The 19,898-nt window shown below is 52.8% G+C and overlaps 1 protein-coding gene and 1 non-coding gene across 13 annotated transcripts; both read right to left on the reverse strand.

Annotated features, from left to right (window-relative positions):
• Window positions 1-659: 659 nt before the first annotated feature.
• EIF4G1 (eukaryotic translation initiation factor 4 gamma 1) lies at window positions 660-19,463 on the reverse strand. Of its 12 annotated transcripts, none has more exons than XM_061413868.1 (34): window positions 19,327-19,459; window positions 18,450-18,506; window positions 18,134-18,227; window positions 17,755-17,841; window positions 17,229-17,249; window positions 16,473-16,649; window positions 16,141-16,240; window positions 14,957-15,069; window positions 14,065-14,157; window positions 13,801-13,867; window positions 12,724-13,545; window positions 12,375-12,463; window positions 12,096-12,282; window positions 11,871-12,004; window positions 11,584-11,742; window positions 11,250-11,435; window positions 10,862-11,059; window positions 10,489-10,635; window positions 10,045-10,281; window positions 9,749-9,853; window positions 9,472-9,631; window positions 9,168-9,268; window positions 8,481-8,583; window positions 8,183-8,285; window positions 7,722-7,954; window positions 7,463-7,581; window positions 7,169-7,341; window positions 6,408-6,533; window positions 6,173-6,254; window positions 4,598-4,696; window positions 4,351-4,485; window positions 4,136-4,217; window positions 3,880-4,020; window positions 660-1,102 (listed from the first exon to the last, which is right to left on the reverse strand). In XM_061413868.1, the coding sequence occupies exons 3-34, from the start codon at window positions 18,191-18,193 to the stop codon at window positions 918-920; spliced, it is 4,824 nt and encodes a 1,607-aa protein (XP_061269852.1). In that variant the 5' UTR covers window positions 18,194-18,227; window positions 18,450-18,506; window positions 19,327-19,459; the 3' UTR covers window positions 660-917. The 12 variants fall into 12 exon arrangements, with proteins under 12 accessions (XP_061269852.1, XP_061269838.1, XP_061269877.1 ...); XM_061413854.1 differs by having other exon boundaries at window positions 11,250-11,438; XM_061413893.1 differs by lacking the exon at window positions 17,229-17,249 and having other exon boundaries at window positions 19,327-19,463.
• Window positions 9,348-9,423, reverse strand: LOC133255363 (small nucleolar RNA SNORD66). The gene has a single exon (XR_009738927.1). It is a non-coding gene; the product is annotated as a small nucleolar RNA SNORD66 (small nucleolar RNA).
• Window positions 19,464-19,898: the final 435 nt, after the last annotated feature.

Here is a 19,898-nt window from a genome sequence, read left to right on the forward strand (position 1 = left end):
GGCACCAAGGGTGGGGTCTGGTGGGACGGGTCACGCTCACTCACTGGGCCCGGGCTGCTGGTCATACTGCATAGGGGCATAAGACATTCTTTGTATCCTGGGCTCTCAGGTCACAGATGAGACCTCAAAGCCGTAGCAAGTGCCAACTTCAAAACAGCCTGAAACCCGGGGTCTTCACATACAGGGGTCTTGCAGCACATTGTCATAGATCAAGACCAGCAAGTGTGTCCCATTAAGTACCCCGTGGCTATGTCCCCTTTCTCCCCTTCTATTATACAGGGAGCTCCACCATGTCCATTTTTGAGGGCCAACCATCTAAGACTCCCTAACCCTCCAGATCGCAGACAGGGGAAGAGGAAAGAGGGGTGCCCAGTTAGAGGGAACTGTGCTACAGTGCCAGCTCTGGAAAGGAGGCTGCCCACCTATCCAGACCCCTTCTCCAGAGGGAGCAGGCCATAAAGCAGAGAGGCAGTGAGCGTAATTGAATTCATGTTTAATAATTACAGGCACCGTGCCCCCCTTCCCCCTGCCCAGGCAGCAGGGGTGGTGCAGGGGCTGGGGCATATGCCCCCAGCAGCGAGGACGGCAGTCCCAAGAGTGATTTTCAGAAAATAAAAAAGGACCCCAGGGGCAGGCGGTGGTGCCCCCCCCAAGACACACCAAATTTCAAGACTTTATATATAATATATCTCTGTGCCCCGGGGGGAGGAGAGGGACACCTGGCAGCATCTGGAGGGGGGGCCCCAGGCAGCCCCAAGCCATCCTGCCTCTTCAGCCACTTTATTAGCTCAGACAACATCGCACTACAGGCACCCACTGCCGCTGCCGCCGCTGCTGCCGCCCCCCCTTGCAGTCCAGGCGGCTGGCTTGGCCATCCGAGTGTCCATGGGGCTCCAAGTCCCCGGCCCCACCCGCCCTCAGTTGTGGTCAGACTCCTCCTCCTCCGCCTCACGAAGCCACTTGAAAAAAGTCGTGACAGATTTTAGGGCCACGCCCTTGCCCTGCTGCTCAGCAGGGTCCTTGCTACTCTCCCAGCTATAGAAGGCGTCCTCCTTCACCACGTCCTCGTCATACAGCGCATCGAAGAACATCCCAAGCAGGTCTGCAAGCAGGCAGAACAGCAGTTAGAGGCATGCTGTCCATAAGCACCCCATCCCACCGCCCAGGAATCCCACCCCTAAGCTCCACTGTTGAAACAAGGCCCAGACCCAACATGCTGACATTTGTGTGTCTAGCCATTCCAGAGTGACTAGGTCTCTGACACCATACTAATCTCATGATCTAAGACACTGGTTGGCGAGAATGAGTCACTTGGCCAAAACGTACAAACCTGCCCAGCCTCACCTCAGCAGCTTCAAGCTTCTCCACTCATGATATATTTATTTAATGGGGAAAACTGCAGAATTGGTACTCCTGAATTTGAGGAATCACATAAGGCTGAGACGTACCTCCCACAAAAGTCAAGGGTATAACCTGGAACATTCACTGACCCCACCCCGGCCCCATTTTACAGGTTCTGACAAACTTGACCCTAATTTTCTCTTACTTTCCACCATCTCCTGAACATATATCCACCCGTCTCTGGCCTTGACACTTTTAGGTGTGATGTATCCTTTGCCAGGAACATTGTTTCTCTTGTCACCTTTTATCACCTTCCTAGTGAATTCCTTTAGGCTCAACTCAAGCACCCTCTCTGCTCTGCTTCTCCCTCATCCCCAGCTTTCCGTCAGCCTTCCAAAGCACTTATACAACCCTGAACATAATCTATTCCATTCCCCACATGCACTGCCAGTCTTTCCGAAGAAAACAATACATTCTTAAAAGCAAAAGGAGGTTGAGAAGTTGATTTCTTTTGAATACAGCATAGAATTTAGAGTCCAGGCCTCAGTGAAACACCGACTGAGCCATCTAAGAGAAACTCCAAGCCAGGATGTTCCTCAGGCACACACCCTCAAAGCCACAACCGAGGCTATGGACAGCCTCCAACCCCTATCCCTCAGCAATGGCAGCAACTGATCACTTATCCCAAACTTGTTTTCCAAACCCCATGTATACGTATCCCAGTGACTCTACACAATCAATTTATCCACCACTCTGCCCCATATTTATAAGCCCAAGCTTCTCCCACCTAAACACTAAAAGCCTCCTTTTAACACCTACTATCTCTTCACACCCAAACAAAATAAGATTTGTCTTTTGACAAGAGATTAGATGAATTCAAACATTTCTTCTAGGGACTACCCTGGTGGTCCAAAGGCTAAGACGGCCATGCTCACAATGAAGTCAGCCTGGGTTCAATCCTTGGCCAGGGAACTAGATCCCACAAGCTACAACTAAGACTTGGCTCAGCCAAATCAAATAATAAAAGTATTGAAAAAAAAAATTTGTCTGCACTTGCTATTTTCTTCCTGATTCAGGGGAGTATTACCCTGTCCTTTCCAATCCAGATACTGCCCCTGCTTTACCAAATACTTTTTCTGCCAGGGTAGCCTCCATGTTTTCACATACCAGAGGCCCTAATTTTCAGATCTGTTCAAGCAGCATCTAGCATTATAGACCATTTCCCTCTCCTAATATGCCCTGTGCCTCCAGAAATGGGCCTTCAGCCCTGACCTCTTCCTCTCCAAATCAGATACCCAGGTAGCTGCCTACCTACCTAACTGACATCTCTGATCATCCCCATCAGGACCACAAACTCAGTATGACCAAACTCAACTTGATCCAGTGGTCCCTACTGCCCAGTAAATGGCATCCCCACTATCATCTCACCTGTTAAAACCATCCTGGGAGTCATGTATGACTTCCAATCTCTTTTCTATCCCCAGGCCAGTGTGTCTTGAATCTGCCCACCCTTCTCCCATCCCCATTTCCACCAGAGAGGCTGAGCCACTACCAATACGCCCCAATCGGCCGGCCAATCTAGCCACATTCACCCCACTCCAAATCACTCTTCCCACTAACGGCCAAGATGATCTAAACACTAAAAAGAATTTTTAAAATCCTTGCTTAAAATTCCACAAAGGCCGATTTTCCTGTCCTTAGGCTAAAGCCCCAAATTCATCCCATGGTTTACAGAGTCCTGCATGACCTGGCCACATCCATCTCTCCACCCTACTTGCCTCACATACAACTGGCTGCTGTGCTCTTCCACACTGGCCTTCCTTTAAGTTTTTACCTTGTATCATGTTTTCAACCTCAAGGCCTCCCTTTACATATACAGTTCTTTACATATACAGTTCATATACATATATGTCTCCCTTTCCCCTTTGTCATTTAAGTCCCCATGTGTCAATTCCCACTCATTCCCTCTGACTAGGTAAATTCTCCCAGAGTATCCTGCAGGACCCATCTTCCAACACTTACCCAACTCCATGCTCATATGGGAACTATGTTTGACTTAATCACTGTTAATATCCCAACCCCAATGCCCTGCCACACAGTGCATGGCAGGAGTACATCCTCAGTCACGCAAGTCGTGTCTCTTTGTGAAACCACACACTGTAGCCCTCCAGACTCTCCAGGCCGTGGGATTATCCCAGCAAGAATACTGCAGTGGTTGCCATTTCCTCCTCCAGGGGATCTTCCCCACCCAGGGATCGAACCCATGTCTCCTGCATTGCTAGGCAAATTCTTTACCTACTGAGCCATTGGGGAAGCACAAAACAGGCAGTCAATTAACCTTCAAGGCCAAGTCTAACTCCTTCCACTTGTCAGTAAGGAAACAGTGTTGGAGAGAAAAGGACTCAATCATGAGAATATTTTGCTCTCCAGGGACCACCCACTTTTTTTCGGTTGAGACCCTTTCCACCACTGCCCTGCTACGGTCTGGTAGTTCCTCCAGCCCACCCACCCTCACCATCCCCGTGGCGTGGCTCTTACTAGGGGGCTGGTCTAAGGTCACTACAAGGGCCTGGAGGGCATAGAGCGCCTGCAGCTCCTTCTGCTCGTCACATAGGTATTTCTGTAGCAGTTTCGCTCGTGCTTTCAGCACTGCAACATCCACTCGGAGAGAAGACTCAACTATAGGGAGAAAGACAGGGGTAAGTAGAATAATGCACCCTCAGCCTGGTCCAGAACCAGAGGTAAAGACCAAAACCACCCACCCTTGCCCCACCAACTCCCTGGCTCCTCTTACAGATAATTGCAGAATAGCAGACAGTTGTCATAAGGGCTCGAACTAATGTGTTGGATGTCACCTGCTGCTCGTTCAGGTTGGCCTGTGCAGGAGAAAGAGAAACAAATGGCTCAAAAGTTCTAAATTATGCCTGGAAGGCTCCATTTTTGTTGCCCCCACCAAGCACCACCTTCTCTCACTTGCTGTGTCCACGCCAGTCTCAAGGAGAAACATACCTCTATCCAGTCAAACACCCGCTGGTTACTGCTGCCCTCCTGCAGCAGCTTCTCCAGCTGCCTGCGCAGCTCCTCAAAGGAGAGCAACCTCTGGCCTGGGGCTTCTAACTCCTCTCCCAGGGTATACTCCACCTTCTGCAAGCAGAAAGGCCCACAGTCGGGAGGTAAACGCATCACATGAGATAACAGAAGAGAAGAGGACTGGCTGGCCCCAAGTGCTAGAGTCCACCCAAGTCTAGTCACAAACCTGCGCAGTGACAAAGGCACTGACATCCTGGCCTTCAGGCAGAAATTCCTTCCAGCTGAGTCCAGCCTCTCGCCACAGCGTCCCCACCTTTTTAGGACCCTGGAAAATATTAGACCAACTCATTAGACAACTCTCATTCTAAGAATCTAACAGCTTCACAAATATCATCTAACAAATGCATACTGTAATCTCACCAGACACTTTGCAAGCAGCTCAGGATGCTAAGATACTGAATGAGAACAGTGCGTCCATGGCTACAGTCTAGTACCGAGCACAGACATCAGTCAAATAACCATCCAAAGTCACGAGAAGTTACCTACCACAGTGCTATGAGACTCAGGAGATGGCCTGAGAGCCTCTAGGAAAAGGTCAACTAGGTCACAGGACTCTCAGAGAATTACTGGACCACAAAAGGTAAACAACCAAATCAAAATACCTCATCCAAGCCTTCCACATACATCTACGTTTCTTTCTAAAATAGCTTAGTTTTTCATTATTGCAAGTAACAAAGCTTATGGGAGAGAACAACCTCTAACAAGTATTCAGCTCCCAAGTCCAGAAAAATTAGAAGCAGATGTAACCCCAACGCAAATCAGAAAACGGCAGTCTTTTGAGTTCATTTTCTCTAAAGGGCAACAGATTCTGAAGCCATCGCAGTTTTACAACAACATATTCAGGATGATGTCATCAACTCTTGACAAAAGTACTTCATGGACTTTAAAAACGTCCCTCTTAACACCATTAAAATCGAGTTGTCTCACAGCTGACATACATTTTTAAAATAAGACCGTAAGTTTTTTCTTTCTTAGCAGTGCATAAATGTCACAAAATCCATGGCACCCTGGAGTCAATGAAATACTACTAGATCAATATGTTTTTTCTTTTGAATTATTATTCTATACTTCTTAGAAACTATCTGGTATACATTTTTACCTAAAAGAATATGAAAGGACAATTTCTCTCTGATTCAAGACTCACTCCTCCATGTTCCAGAGCTGAACTCTCTTAAAACTGTATTTCCCGACATCTCACCACTACTAAGTACCACAGACAACTTGCCCTTCCAGTCATTTCACCTTTGTATTTGCTAGTCAGTTAACTTTAATAAAGCAATTTCTGTCGTGAACATTACCAGACACCCCTTTGCAATTTCACAGTACTTTGCCCAGTATGTGGTCAATGTTCTAAAAGAGGCTAGCTGAATGAATTAACTCATCAATCAAAGGCCTAGGACCTTGTGCTCAGTTGCTCAGTCCTGTCCAACTCTTTGCCACCCCATACTGTAGCTGCCAGGCTCCTCTGTCCATGGGATTCTCCAGGCAAGAATACTGGAATGGATGGCCATCTCCTTCTCCAGAGGGCCTTAAATTTCTCATTCTCCTCCAGCGTTGGCCAGAACCTACTATAGGAACTGGCCTGAGCAAGAGTGCCAGCCTCACCATTTTCCCTCCCAGGTACCAACCCAGCACCACCATCCTGCCAAAGGACCATGAGGCTTCAGGGTCACCACAAGCAACCAAACCACATGGTGGGAAGAGACGTCCTAAACAAACCACCTCTGAACGGCTCACTCACCATGCTTTTGCACAGGAGCCCCAGGATCTCCAGCAACAGGGAAGCAGCCTTGCCCAGGGGTCTCAGAGGTTTTGTTATTTCCCTATAAGATAAACATTCATTGTTAAACTAGCCTCCCACACACTCTCAACATACTAGCCCATCGGTTCCTAAATCCAGGGTTCTGACCTGCCACACCTCCTTTCTCTCTCCTTCCTATCTTTACCTCCCCTCAATTCCACCAGAGGGGGCTTACCTGAACAGCTCCCCCACTGGCACCCCACCTTCCTGCAGAATGGGCGTTATCAATTCTGCTAGGTAGAGCCACACATGAGGGATGTCAATTTCCATGTCTTCAGCCAACTCTAGAATTTCATATAGCCTGCATAGGGAATTCAAAGTCAGGACCTTCTAAGACAAGCCTGCACTCCTTTGTTGCCCTCCTTTTGGGGCAACAAAGGCATCGCTAAAGGGATCAACAACTGCAGGACCCTCCTCAGGAACATTTCCTAAACACAGGGCAATTATCTCACACTAAGTGAAAGTCGCTCAGGCGTGTCCGACTCTTTGTGACCCCATGGACTATACAGTCCATGGAATTCTCCAGGCCAGAATCCTGAAGTGGGTAGCCTTTCCCTTCTCCAGGGGATCTTCCCAACCCAAGGACTGAACCCAGGTCTCCCGCTTTGCAGGCAGATTCTTTACCAGTTGAGCCACAAGGTAAACCCAAGAATACTGGAGTGGGTAGCCTATCCCTTTCTCCAGCAGATCTTCCCGACCCAGGAATCAAACTGGGGTCTCCTGCATTGCAGGTGGATTCTTTACCAACTGAACTATCAGGGAAGCCCTATCTCACACTAAGGCCACCTTCTCCTTAGAGCTCACCCCAACTACGCCAAAACTTATGTTGACCAGAATGGCTGAGGAGCCTACACTCTTATTCAAGGTTCAGGGTCCTATGAAGGAGAGAAAGGTATGAGAAGGTAAGAACGGGAGGCCTGCAGAGGCCAGTCATACCCTTGGTAGTACTGAGCAGTGGAGAGGTGCCCGGCACAGAGCAGCTGGTGCAGCAGCCGGCCCATGTGCTCCCGCGTGATGGCGCTGCGCTCCAGCGTGGACTCGATGCCGTGCCGTACAAAGATAAAGAGCAGGGAGGGCGAAGCCAGCTCCTGCACGCACTGCACTGCCTCCTGCAGGGGTGCAGAGCACAGACGGGAGGCCAGTCATGTGTGGCTCAGACCCTCCACCCCTGCCTGTCAGCACAGGCCATCCACCTTGTCATCCCTCACTCAGACCGCTCTCATGGCTTACCTTCATGTCATTGAGATGGAGGTACTCCTCAATGATGGCCCTGGATTTCTTCTCCAGCTCCTCTTCAGAGAGTGCAGCCTTCGGGGGACTCACCGGGGGGAGGGCAGCTTCTCGTTTCACTGAGCGGAGAAAAACATATCACAGATTCATCAATTCCAGTCTTCCTAGCAAACAGTCTGAAGCCCTGAAGACACTGTCTCGGGACTGGTTGGTCCCAAACCAGCCCACACTCTTCTCTTCCCCTCCCCCGGCCCCTTACCAGCTTCCCGCCCGCGGTCCCGATCCTCCGTGAGGCTAGCTGCCTTGCGTAGTCCATCAGGCTGAGAGGGCCGCTCTCTACTCCGTTCCTCCACTTCCTTGCTGAAGCTCCGCTTGGTGGCGGGTGTCCGGGCGCGATCAAGCCGGTCACCACGGTCACCTCCCCGTTCACTCCGCTCTAGGCGGTCTCCCCGGTCCCCAGCTTTCTCACCTCGTTCCCGGCTCAAGCTACTCCTGGAAGACAGACAGGGACATCGTCTCTCACCCGTACTGCCCAGGTGCGCTCCTGTTTTAACTGTCAAATATGCTGAGCAACTGTCTGGCCTTGTTCGTGGCAGCAGGAATACACCCCAACTCAGTCAGGAGCTCTGAGCATTACAGGTGTTAAGAATTCCTGTGTTAGCAGCCAAAACCCAATGAGCACTCCCAGTGTGATGAACAGAGACACCGAGGAAACCTCACCTCTGCACCACTCGTCTGTTGTCTGTGCTTTCTGTTGGTACTGCTTGTTGAAGGGCTGAGAAGCGATTCAAGGTACTAGTAGCTGGACGAGCAGCTTCTGATGCTGGGGAAGCAGAAAACTCAGATTAAAGACACCTGGTCCTAGTTCTGGCACGAAGGTAGTTCAGTCCCTAGTGCCGAGTACACACCACCTGTATGATCTAACCACTCTGCAGTCAAAGCCTCCTGTACAGACAAGGCTCTGACCTCAAGAGCTGAAAAACCACCCAGCTCTTGACAGTGACAGTAGCCTCCATACCTGCATCGGAGGGCTTGGCTCCTGAGCCTCCACTGCTACCCTTGCCCCAGCTCAATCGGCCTCCAGGTGCGAACAGCTGGTTATTAGAATCAATGGAGCCAGGCTGAGGAAGGAAAGGGAGTGGAGAGTCATGGGTCTGATCCAGTCAAAGCCCCCAGCCAGCCCCCACCACACAGAGCCACAAGCGGCCTAGACCAGTAAATATTTCAGGCCTTACGTAGACCATACAGTTTCAACTAGTTGACTCTGCCACTGTAGCACAGGAGCAGTCACAGACAGCACTTACAAGGTAGGACTGTGGTTCTGTGCCAAAACCTTATAGACACTGAAATTTACATTTTATAAAAATTCTTGTCACAAAGTATCAGTTTTTTCCTCTAACCATTAAAAAAATGTAGAAAACTCTCAATTGTAGTTTGTGGGTATATAGAAGCAGGGAATGGCTGGATTGGGTATGCATGTCAGGGTGCTAATCACTGGTTCAGACCAATGTGAATTCACTCCCTAGAGACGACAGTCCTGCCCAGTAATCTAACTAGTTGGTCTAAGGGGGAAAACTCAAGTTGTCACCTTCCCAACTTCAGAAAGCAAGGGGACTAAGATCCAAGCATATGCTTAAGGCCCGTCTGACCACTCTTTTATTCTCCCATCACTGACCAACACCCCTTCCAACATATACACCCCTACCTTTGTGATCTTAGTGAGTCGAGAAGTGTCAATAGGGCGGCTGCCCTTGCTGATGGGTACTGTGTTCCAGCCACCATCATCCACAAGTGGAAGGCCACGGCCTGGAACAACAAGGAAAGCATGCTGGAATGATAACTAAGTCCCAGCAACCCTGTTCCGGGGAGCTGCCACCAGCCTTCCTTCCTCAGATCCTCAGTTCCATCACGGGGTCTCAGTGGCCCAGACACGTGGCACTAATAAGAAGTCATCAGTGGAAAGCACAACCCCTCACACTGTCCCCCCTCAGTCCCAGCCTCAAACTCACTGATGGGTGGGCCTGGAGGGCCACCCCGACGCTTGTCGCTGCCCTTGGCCATTAGCTGCTGCACTTTTATGTGCTCCCGATGCTCCTCCATCTCAGCTTCCTTGTGGATTTGGTCAATTGTCTTGGGCCCCTGGTCCCCACGGCGTGGCACCCAGTTGCTCTGTGGGATAGGCCAGTCACAGGGTAATTACATCAGAGAAGACCAGACCAGTGTCAGGAAATGGGGGCTGTGGGGTCAGAGGCAGCAGACTGACAGCGGGCAAGAGGGAACACACACCTTTCGCAGATCCAGCACATCCTGCAGCATAAAGCGGATCCGGGATGAAGTCTTCTTTTCCTTAATGATTTTTTCCATCTGGTTGAAATACTGATCCATCCGGGGCTAGCAAGAAGCAAAGGGATCAAGGTCACCTGCAGCTACAGACCCCGCCCCTCCTCAGGCTTTCAGCCCCACCACTGCAGCTCAGGGGCACACAGTGCCATGCCGATGCAACAGCCGGGAAGGGTGCTGGTCAGTGTGCGGCAGACCCCACGTGCTTCAGCCTGGCCTCACCCATACCCCGGGACCCCTACCTTGGCCTTCTCAAAGTCCAGGTCTTTGCCAATGGTGGTGAGCAGACGGCAAAGGCATTCAAGGGACTCTTCATCATGGTTCTTAAGTAGTTTAACCACACAGTCATGCATGATTGCCTCTGTTAACATCTTCAATTTGAACAACTCCCCGATAAACTTGATATTCCCTAACGAGCGCCGCCGGGCTATGTCTCGAGCCTCTTCCAGCTCTTCTTTCAGGCGTCCCCGTTCCTCTGCCTGCCGGTCATAGGACAGGGGTCACGTCAAAAAGACACCAGCCACTCAGTTAAAACCTTCCCTCCACTACCTGGATTCCTAAACCTAGCACCAAGCACTCACATTCTAAGGCAGAGAACCCCCCAAATACCACTATCCCCACTCCCACTCCTGCAGCTGAGGAGCGACTGGGTGAAGTAGTGGAACTGGGAGTGGAGTTTCTCTCACCGTAGCAGCTTCATCCATCTCTTTTTGCTTCTTCTCAAAAACCTCATCATCATCTTTGTCTTTTTCAAACTCCTTCTGACATCGATTTAACAACAGTTTTCGGAAGTTCACAGTCACTGTTGGCTTTTCTGTAGTGGGCACTTTCAGCTGTACGTCAAAGAGAACATCACATTCAGACCAGTCGAGGGCAGGGCAAGGAAAACCCTCCAAAAGTCTTCAACTACGTGACCCCTGAAGACCTCTGGCCCAGCTCTGCCTCCTTCTGGCTGCCACCACCAGCACAGGATAGAGGAGAACCAAGAAGCTGGACTCAGAGGCTTAGGAACAGAAGTGAGAACTAGACCACAAAGCTTAGAGAATAGTGGAAACTAACCGCCATGAGGCAGCGGCACATGTTGGCATAGGCCACGGAGAAGTTGGGTTCTGAAATGGCCTTCTCGAAGATGAGATCAATGACCCCTTTGAGACGTTCCTCGGTATCAATGGCTAGCTGCGTCACCTGCTTCATCAGCTGCTGGAACATCTGGGGTGTCAGCTTATTCAAGATGGAGCGCACCCTGCGGAACAGGTCCTGGAGGAGAGAGGGAACAGACAAGACATAGAATCCAGTGACGTGTTCAGGGGCTGCCAGGAGGCGGAGGAGAGGGCCGTGGGGACTCGGATAGGTGCTAGTGATGAGAATGGCCAGAAGCAGAGGTCAAGGCTGGCTCAGAGGGCAGACCCTGAAGAGAACTGGAGACCAAGGCACAACTTGCAGGTACCTGGGTTTTGCTGCCATCAGCATCCTCTTCTCCTCGGTCCTTATCAGCCGCCGTCCGCTTGCTACTGGGTTTCCAGGCCTTTTCTGCTTTGTTCAGCTTTATATCTTCGGTCATTGACACTGTGGCAATGATCTTGCGTGGTTCCTTTCGGGGGCCCTGCTGAGATCGCCGGGGTCCCAGGCCAGCCTGCTAAGCAAGGAGCGGGGACAAAAGACAGGGAATTAGTCAGCACAACTACCACCATCGCCCACATCTCCAGGGCAGACTTCTCCCCAGCCCTCAATGAGATACAGGGGCCAACACCCCCAGCGCATCCCTTGCCAGACCCACTCACCGGCCCTCGGGGCAGCTCCCCACCTGGCCCACCCCTCGGGGGCCCACGGTTGCTAAGGGCTGGTCGGCCAAGGTTGGCAAAAGACGGAGTGAAGTCTGGGCCACAATTTATGCCCTGAAGTCTAGAGGGGTCCAGCGGTCGCAATGGTGTTTTATTGGCCTGTGAAAAAGACAGAGAAGGTATCAGAAACAGGATAGGGCTAGCTACTGACCACTCTTTCAGGACCTCTGGCTCCTCCTCAGTCAACCAACCAGCATAAACATACTCTCTCCCTCAGGCCTACCAACCTTATCCAACACCACATCACTGATGTGGGGCAATCCCTCAGGCTTCTGCATACTGGCAAAGATGAACTGAAAGCCAAGCAGGAACTCTCGGTCATAACGCTTTTTCTCCTCAAGGTTTAGAGGCTTCCACTGATCTGCAAGGAAGACAGGATGAAGCAATCACACTGCTCTCTCCTGGGTCCTGACAAGCATACTCAACCCTTCTCACCCTTTCTTTCCACATACCTGACTTATATTCATACTTCTGTTCCCCTGGCTGGATATTCTCTGCATTTTGAATCTTGTCTTCCTTTGAGTCCCAGGTCTCCTCTCCTTCCTCAGACCGCAGGGGCACACTGCTGCCCTCAGGCTCTGGGCTGGGATTGCAGCCTGCAGGAGGCTGATTTTCCACCTCTGGTACCCCTGGGTTCGCCTGGAACCATTGCACATTCCGTTTTGGTTGCACTGTCTCCACTGTTCCACACCCACACTCTGCCCTGCTCCCTCCACGTTCTGCTCCCTTACCTCCTTGAAGGCATCTAGAAGGTCTCCTACAGCCTCCTTCTTATTGAGCTCCTTAATTTTCCGTCTCCTCTTTGGCACAGACACTGCCACTATTTGGGGGGGAGGAGTGAGAATAACTTAAGGAGTACCCCAACCTCTGGGAAAAATAAAAAGAAGCCACTGTACAATATTCGCTTTTTTTGTCACATCCTCTCTCAACTTATAATTCCTCAATCTAGCCCTTGAGAGTTCCATTACAGGGCTTCTATGACCCAGACACAATGGCCCAAGAGGTCACCCATCAAAAAAGTTTCCTTTTTTGAAAAGCACACCCAGCCTGCCCCACCTCCACCATCCAGCAGCACCTTACCTTGGGTGGCTACTGCCACCTCCGAATTCTGGGATAGGTGGGCTGGGACAGGGGTGCTCTCTGGGGGGAGAGGTTCCTCTCCTCCCTTCTCACCCTCAGCTTCTCCTTCCTCTTCCTCTTCTTCCTCCTCCTCCATGTCCTCCTCCTGAGCAGGGGAAGCCACTGGAGGAGCCACAGCTAGGGTAGCAGAAAGGACAGTGGGGGGAGTCACCGACACTATAGCCTCCTTGGCCTGTTCCTCTGGTTCACTGACTGGGCTTAAGTCCACAGCTGGTGGTGAAGGGGCTCCGTTGAGTAGTTCCTCAGGTTGGGCAGTTGGAGCAATAGGCATGGGGGATTCAGAGGGACAAGCTGGAGGAGGGAGAGGGGCAAGCTCTGGGCTTGACTCCACCTCTGGTTCCAAATTCTCAGATGGGACTGTGCCATTAGGCTCAGGAAGAATTTCCACCTTGTGAGATGCCAGGGGGCTGGGAACCTGGAGAGGACTGGAAGAGAACTCAGATTCTGGAACTGGTTTGCTCAGCGTCACTTCTACTTCCAATATGGGTTCAGCAAGGGGAGTGGGTTCTGGAGAGAGGCAACACGGCTCCCCACTTTCAGGGGGCGTGGGGGTTGATTCTTCTACAGACGTCTGTATCATCCCTGTTGTCATTGTGTCCCCAGGAACAGAGAGGACTGCGAGATTAGGCTCAGACCCCGGTTCCAAGACTGGGGGTGGTGATGGGGTTGGAGAAGGTGATGAAGGCTGGGATTCTGAAGGGCTGTGCTCTGGGCCAGGCAGCCCTGGCCGCTCCCCAATGATTGCTCCCTGCGACCGGTCATCTGCACCATAGGAAGAACAGATAATTAGAGGCAAGTCCTTCCCCGTGATTGTTGTTCCTCCTCCCAGCCAAGCATTCCCAACCTAATAGCCCCTCCTACACATACCAATCTTCTCCCCCTAGGTCTTTTTCATTCCCACTCAAAATCCATCTGCCCTTAAATACTGCTACTTGAGACCTAAGTCATTCTTCTCTGACATTTTCAACGGCCACACTCCTTTTCCCCTTAAAAGCCGTGCCCCACCTGCTTACTTACCTGGCCGGACGACGACAGCAACCTGGGGTGTCTCCCCATTAGCCTGAGGCTCCAGACCGCCTCCCGTCTGCAGGACACAAAGGGTTACCAAGTTTGCCCTGAAGAGTCCCACAACCCTGCTACAGCCATTTCTACTTTAGCTGCCTAGAAATCCAGGAAAGCAGGGAAATAAGTCCCTTAGTTGAAGAAAAAGATCAAGGGACCTGGGAATACAGGGAAGAACAGCCATCCCAGTCAGGGCATCACTCAAAGGACAGACAGTACCTGGGGAGGTGTGGGTGTGGAGGCAGTGCGGGCCCCAGACATGATCTCCTCCGTGATATCCTTCCCTCCTTGGTTTGGGTCTCGAATTCGGATCTGGGGAAAAAAAGCTACGGGCTAAGTGGGAAACAGGAGCAGCCCACCTCTCCACCCTGCCCCGCTCCTAAGACTCCAAGCCAACCCCCCAGCCCCCCACCGGGAAGCAGGTGGGTGGGTGCCAGAAACCCTGTGAGTTCTCCTGTCAACCCATCCGGCTGCTCTTGTAGTCTCTGCCCTGGCCCCTACCCCTAAGACACTCTTGACCTCACAGAGCAGATACGTACATCACAATGCCCCTCCCTCCCTTATCCCTGCCCCACCAGTCCCCAAGAAGTGGCTGCATGCCTGGGGGCCCAGGACCCCCATCTAGCACCCATCCGGCTCACTTGTGGCTAGTCTGCCTGATCTCTGGGGGCAGGGCCCAGATCCAGTGGGTGGAGCCAGGGTGACTCAGCGGCTTCCCCAGCCCTGGCACCCTATTCTGGGCACCACGCCCAGGGCTTGAGGACTGAGCAGAGGCGGAGGCCTCAAGAGCTTCCAGGACTGGGGGGTGGGGACACAGAAAACAAACCATTTTCAAGGCAAGCCACCAGAAACCCAAAACCAAACTTAGATGTTATGGACAGAGAACCCAGGTCTCTCAAGAATTTCCCTACCAGACACTTCAATCTTCTAGTGAGCTTCTTCTATACTGAAATCGTAGTACCTTACGAAGAACCTGAGCATTTCACACATCCCCATTCTCTGCCTACTCTCAGGTGAAGATCTCCCTCAACTTTCTGCTCCCTGACCCACAAAGTGCCTGACCTTGATCCTTGCTTTCCCAGATGTCCTACAACCCCTTGCTGCTACTCACCGTCTTCCGCTCCCTCTTGGGAGCAATCTGGGGTGGCTGGTTCATCAAAACAGGTGGGGGAGCTACACCAGTGGGAAACTGCTGCACACCCTGGGCTGGGTAGTAAGCGCCAGCTTGGGGGAGGGGGGGACAAGGAAAGGAGAATAGTGGCAGGGTCAGGGCCCAACCACATACAAATGCCTGCTTGAGCACAAATGCCTCCCAGCCCCTGGAGAACCTCTCATCACCCACAGCCGGCCCCTTACCCTGCCCCACCCTCCTCCCCAAGGGAATTAGGTGTCTGTCAAAGCTGGGGAACCAGTCTGAACTGCGTTTACAAGAATTCCTAACACTGACACACACACCCCTTGTAGGCAGGCACTCCTTCCCCACCACACACCAGCTACTATGTCTGTTCCTCTGCTACCCCATAAGGTAACATGGGTGCATCCCACCCCCAGCAAACACACACATACACTCTGAGAGAGCAGCAACTACTTAACCTGAAACAGAATCAGGTCTTTGGCTGGGAATGATAAAAACAGATTTGCCAACCCTGTTCCATTCAACCTGAGTCCAATTCCAGTCTCCAGCCCTCTGCTAAGGGGCAAGGAAACAAAAGGTAACATTATGAACCAGGCCCAGGATGAGGAAAATTCCTTAAAGCAATGGTCTCCAAAATGGGATACATTCTTTAATATCATCCATAACCTCCACTTGTTTTTGACAAGCAACATTAAGTGTTATTTGTTTAAATTATGCATACGTATAACAAACAAAAACATACATGTATTAGAAGTACATACTCAAAATTTTTCCTGATGGTCAAAAAATTTTGGAAACCACTGCCATAAAGAACAGACTAATCCTTTCCTAGAATATAAATGAAAAACAGCTACAGAAACCTCCCAAATCCATGTTACATGGGCTCCCCCCAACCATGAAACAAGTGTCAGGGAATATTTACTGACAGGTCCTCAAACTAGCACCTGAACTATATTCCTTGATGTAGGGAGGACTCTACAACTCTCAACAATAGTGTAAAATCCTCTCGCCACCACCCCCCAATACCAGTTACATGTTAGCACCAATCCTGACTACCACTATCACTTTTAGAGCAAGAGACAGGCCTGGGAAGGGTCCTAGAAATTAGGCAAGTTTAAATGCTCCCTGGGACTCACTCTCCGACTTCAGACCCCGCTTACCGTAGGTCCCAAACTCTGTAGGGCTTGCACCTGGGTAGAAGCTTGGGGCTCCCGGCTGCACAGGATACTGCTGTGTCGGGACAACATATGTGGAACGGCCCTGATGGAGGGGAAGGGGGATAAGGAGGGGAGAGAAGGAGTTGAGGGAGCTATGAATACCACATCAGACTACAAAGAGAATGCAGGGCAAGACAGGACAAGCCAACTCTGGGCAATGACCAGAAGAAAGTCCCACCTCTAGAGGAGAGATGGGACTGGAGGATCAGGGTGGGGGGAGGTGGGGGAGCGGGGACAAGGTTGTGTGGCTTCAGCACCCAAGCCTCCAGCCTCACCTGTCCAGGGATGTAGTAGGCCCCCTGGGAGGCTGGGTAGGAGATCTGGGAAGGGATCATCATTACTTGGGATCCAGCAGGGTAGACATGGGCAGCTGGGCCAGGGCGGGCAGGGGCTGCACTCTGCACTCGGGAGGCTGCACTGCTCGGGGGCTGGGCCCGGCTAGGGTAGAAGTGCTGTCAGGAGGGAGGAAGGCAGTTGGCACTGGGCAGGGGAGGAAGTGGACAGCAAAATGGCCATTCCACTATGTCTCTAGTCTGGAGAGAAGTACCAGGGGCTTTGGAACATGGGACCAACACTGCCAAGACTCACTTGACCAACTGATGGTTAAGTGGCCTCTTGAACTCACGTGTGCCCTCCAAACTCAGGTACACACTTTGCACTCGGTATATTTACTCCCTCCCTGCCATGCATACTCATGTCACCTCCTCCACGCTATCCTTCAGCAGAGGCTTCCTAACACCCAGATGCATCATGCCTAAGTAAAGCCTTTTTCAGCAGCATACTCCCCAGCATGCACTGCACCATCCTAAGGTACTGAGGAGCTAACTGCTAACATGCAAGTTTCTCAGTTCCCAGATACGCGCTATGCAAGATTTAGCCCCTAACATGCACTGGTCAGCCTCAGACTGAGGACATGGACAGCCAACAAGTCCCCACCCTGAGGGACCCCAGTCCCTGTGTCTAGCCCCTGACTAGGGAGGAGGGTAAGGGTGAGACCAGGAAAGAGTCCAGGATTAGCAAAGGGGTATTACCTGCAGAGACCTGAATCCTCCCTGAGAGCACATGGGGACAGGAAAGAAGAGAATTATCCCCAAGGTGATGAAGGGGAAAAAAAATGAAAGAGGCAGGACAAGAATCCTCTCCCATTTAGTGAGGAAGAATTTAGGAATAGAGAAAGGTAAGAACCAGCTGGAATGTTTCTCTTCCCACAGTCCAAAGAGAAAGAAGGGATGAGGAACAGAGCAATGGAGACCTCCTAGTAAAAGGAGGAAATAGGGAAGCAGGAGTTGGCAGCAGGGCCCAAAGCGCTGCCCCCAGTTCTCAAGGCACCAGAACCCCTAGCAATGCCATCCCCACCAACAACATACTCCCCAAGGGGCCAGCCACCATGAGTAATCAACAGTACAAAGTGCAGAGCCGCATAAAAGAACACATAGCAACTGTCAGGAAACCGGGGCAGGTACCAGGCCTCCAGAGTTTCCATCCTAGGCCCAAACTGGCCTAAGCTTTACATGGCTCCCACCCAGGCCCCCTACTCCCCTCCCCACAGCCCCTCACCTGGCGGGGCTGAGAAGGCGTGTTCATTTGTGTCGCTTGAGGCGTACTGAACACCACCGGTGCTGTCTGCCCCGGGGGAAACGCTGGCTGAAGGGGGGAGACCAGATTTCAGCAAGAGGGGAAACCCAGGTGGTGCAGAAACTCAAGCTGGTGAAGGGGAGCAGATCTGTGGCAAGAGCCTCAGCAGTCCACATATGCCCTCCCCATGACAGCCCCTGGGAACAGCCTGGGGGCCCTGTCTCAATTTGGCAGCAGGAAGCTGCACTTTGCCCTGACACAGAAGGGGGTGGGAAAATCCAGAGGTTGGAACCTGTTCCTGACCCGGCTGCCTGGTCTCCCCAACCCCCACCCCAGTCCCTGTTAATTCCTTCCTAATTACCTGTGGGAGTCCAGGGGATGGGGCAGGTGGGGGGCCTGAGGGCTGTGGAGCTTTGTTCATTTCATTTGGTGCCACATCAGGGTCCCCCCAGCACCTGTTGGGAAAGAGTGGGGCTCAGAAGAGGAAAGGGACACAAACTTAAGGCAAATGGAGTGGGGGAGGGGTTAAAGCAAGGGCTGGGTCCCACAATGAGGCCGGGAGGCGCCAAGGGGGTAAAGGAACATTAAAGACCCAGCTTATGTCCCCACCAACACCCTGTCAAACCCTCACCACCTCCAACCACCCCCCGATCTGCTGAAACAGCCCTTAAACTCACCCCCTCGGTTAAGAACAAATCCACGGTGCGGCCTACAGGTTCTGGGCATCCGAGGGCCTGGGGTTGGGAGGTGAGGGGTATCAACCTGGCTCCGCGGGGCCCAAGACCAACCAGACCGGAAATTCCAGGTCTCGCTGGCACCAGGCTCCCGGATCACAAACGGAGCTAGCAGCTTCGGCCGTGGTGTCCCCACCCCCCACCAGGGGACACCGGGTTCGGGGCCTGGCCCAGGGGCACACGAGGCACGCCTGCCGTGGGTAGCAGCGGAAGCACCCACGCGGGGCCAGAGGCGAGGCCTGCCGCCGCCCGGCAGTGGAGGCAAGGAAAGGCGGCAGTCGGGCCGTAAAAGGCCAGGCGGGCGGCGGCCGAAGAAGAGCCGGTTTGAAGCAAGTGAGGGTCGGCCCGGAGGGCGGGCGGGGCCGGGGGCTCCTCCCTGCCCGCCGCCGCCGCCTCCCTCCCCTGCGCCCTCCCTGCGCAGCGCCGGCCAGTGCCAAAGAACAACGTGTCACTTCCCGGCGGCCGGGCCGCAAAGGGGGGAGGGGGCGGCGGGCCGGGAGCCGCGGTGCCTGCGCCCGCGGGGCCTCCTCGGGTCGGGCCGAGGTGGCACTTAGCAGCCGGGGAACCCGGCGCCCTCCCGGCCTGCGGGGACCGCATATTCCGGCCCCGCGCTCCCCCACCCCCACCCAGCAGCCAGGCCGAGGCAGGCCGGGCACACGTGGGCCGGGGATCGGGCCCTGGCGGGCCGGGGCCCGGGCTTGGGCCGCGGGGCCAGGGCGCTGGGGCGGCGGCGCAGGGTAGCCGGTCCCGGCCCGGATGGCGGCGGATGCGGGGGGAGGGGGTGGGGGGGCCGGGTCGGGCCCGGACATGGCGGCTTTACCTTCAGTCTCCTTCAGTCCGCGCGGCCGAGCCCCACGCAGCCGCACAGACGTAGTCCACAACCATTTCCGGCTCCCCGCACGGATCCCGCTCGGCGGCCACCGCTTCTCCGCAGGCGCAGCCGGCGGCCCCACGTGACCGGCGCAGAGGGCGGAGCAGCGCCCGGCGCCGCGGAGCACATGGGATTTGCCCCGCCTTATCATGTGACAGCCACTGCCCGCCTCTTGTCCCCTCCCGAACTTTGGAACTCCCAGGCCGACCCGGCTCCGCGTATGTGTTCCGCGGTTCTTTGGTTCATTCATACTTTGAGCAAGCATTTATTGAGTGCATACTGAGTGCGAGGCGAAGTGCTGGCTGAAGGTTGAGAATACTGACATTAAAGTCTCGGTCCCGCCGAAGTAAACCATGGACAAAAACGGAAAAAAATACAAATTAGGCAGCCTTTGAAAATAATGTAAATTAGATATAGAACTATTAAACTGGGTGTTACGCTAAAAGAATTGAAATATTCTAAGTAGAGAGTTAGATTTGTCTTTTATAAAGATCAGCCACTCCCAGGGAGGGACTAAGATC

Source organism: Bos javanicus, chromosome 1 (genome assembly GCF_032452875.1).
Source record: "Bos javanicus breed banteng chromosome 1, ARS-OSU_banteng_1.0, whole genome shotgun sequence".
Lineage (NCBI taxonomy): Eukaryota > Metazoa > Chordata > Mammalia > Artiodactyla > Bovidae > Bos > Bos javanicus.

Excerpts from the sequence above, each read along its gene's own strand:
- EIF4G1 (XM_061413854.1), bottom strand. The coding sequence starts at position 18,193 with ATGAACAAAGCTCCACAGCCCTCAGGCCCCCCACCTGCCCCATCCCCT. Across the intron at positions 17,842-18,133 it reads CATCCCCTGGACTCCCACAG|CCAGCGTTTCCCCCGGGGCA; the intron begins GTAATTAGGAAG and ends TCCCCCCTTCAG. Across the intron at positions 4,021-4,135 it reads CTGCTATTCTGCAATTATCT|TTGAGTCTTCTCTCCGAGTG; the intron begins GTAAGAGGAGCC and ends TTCTCCCTATAG.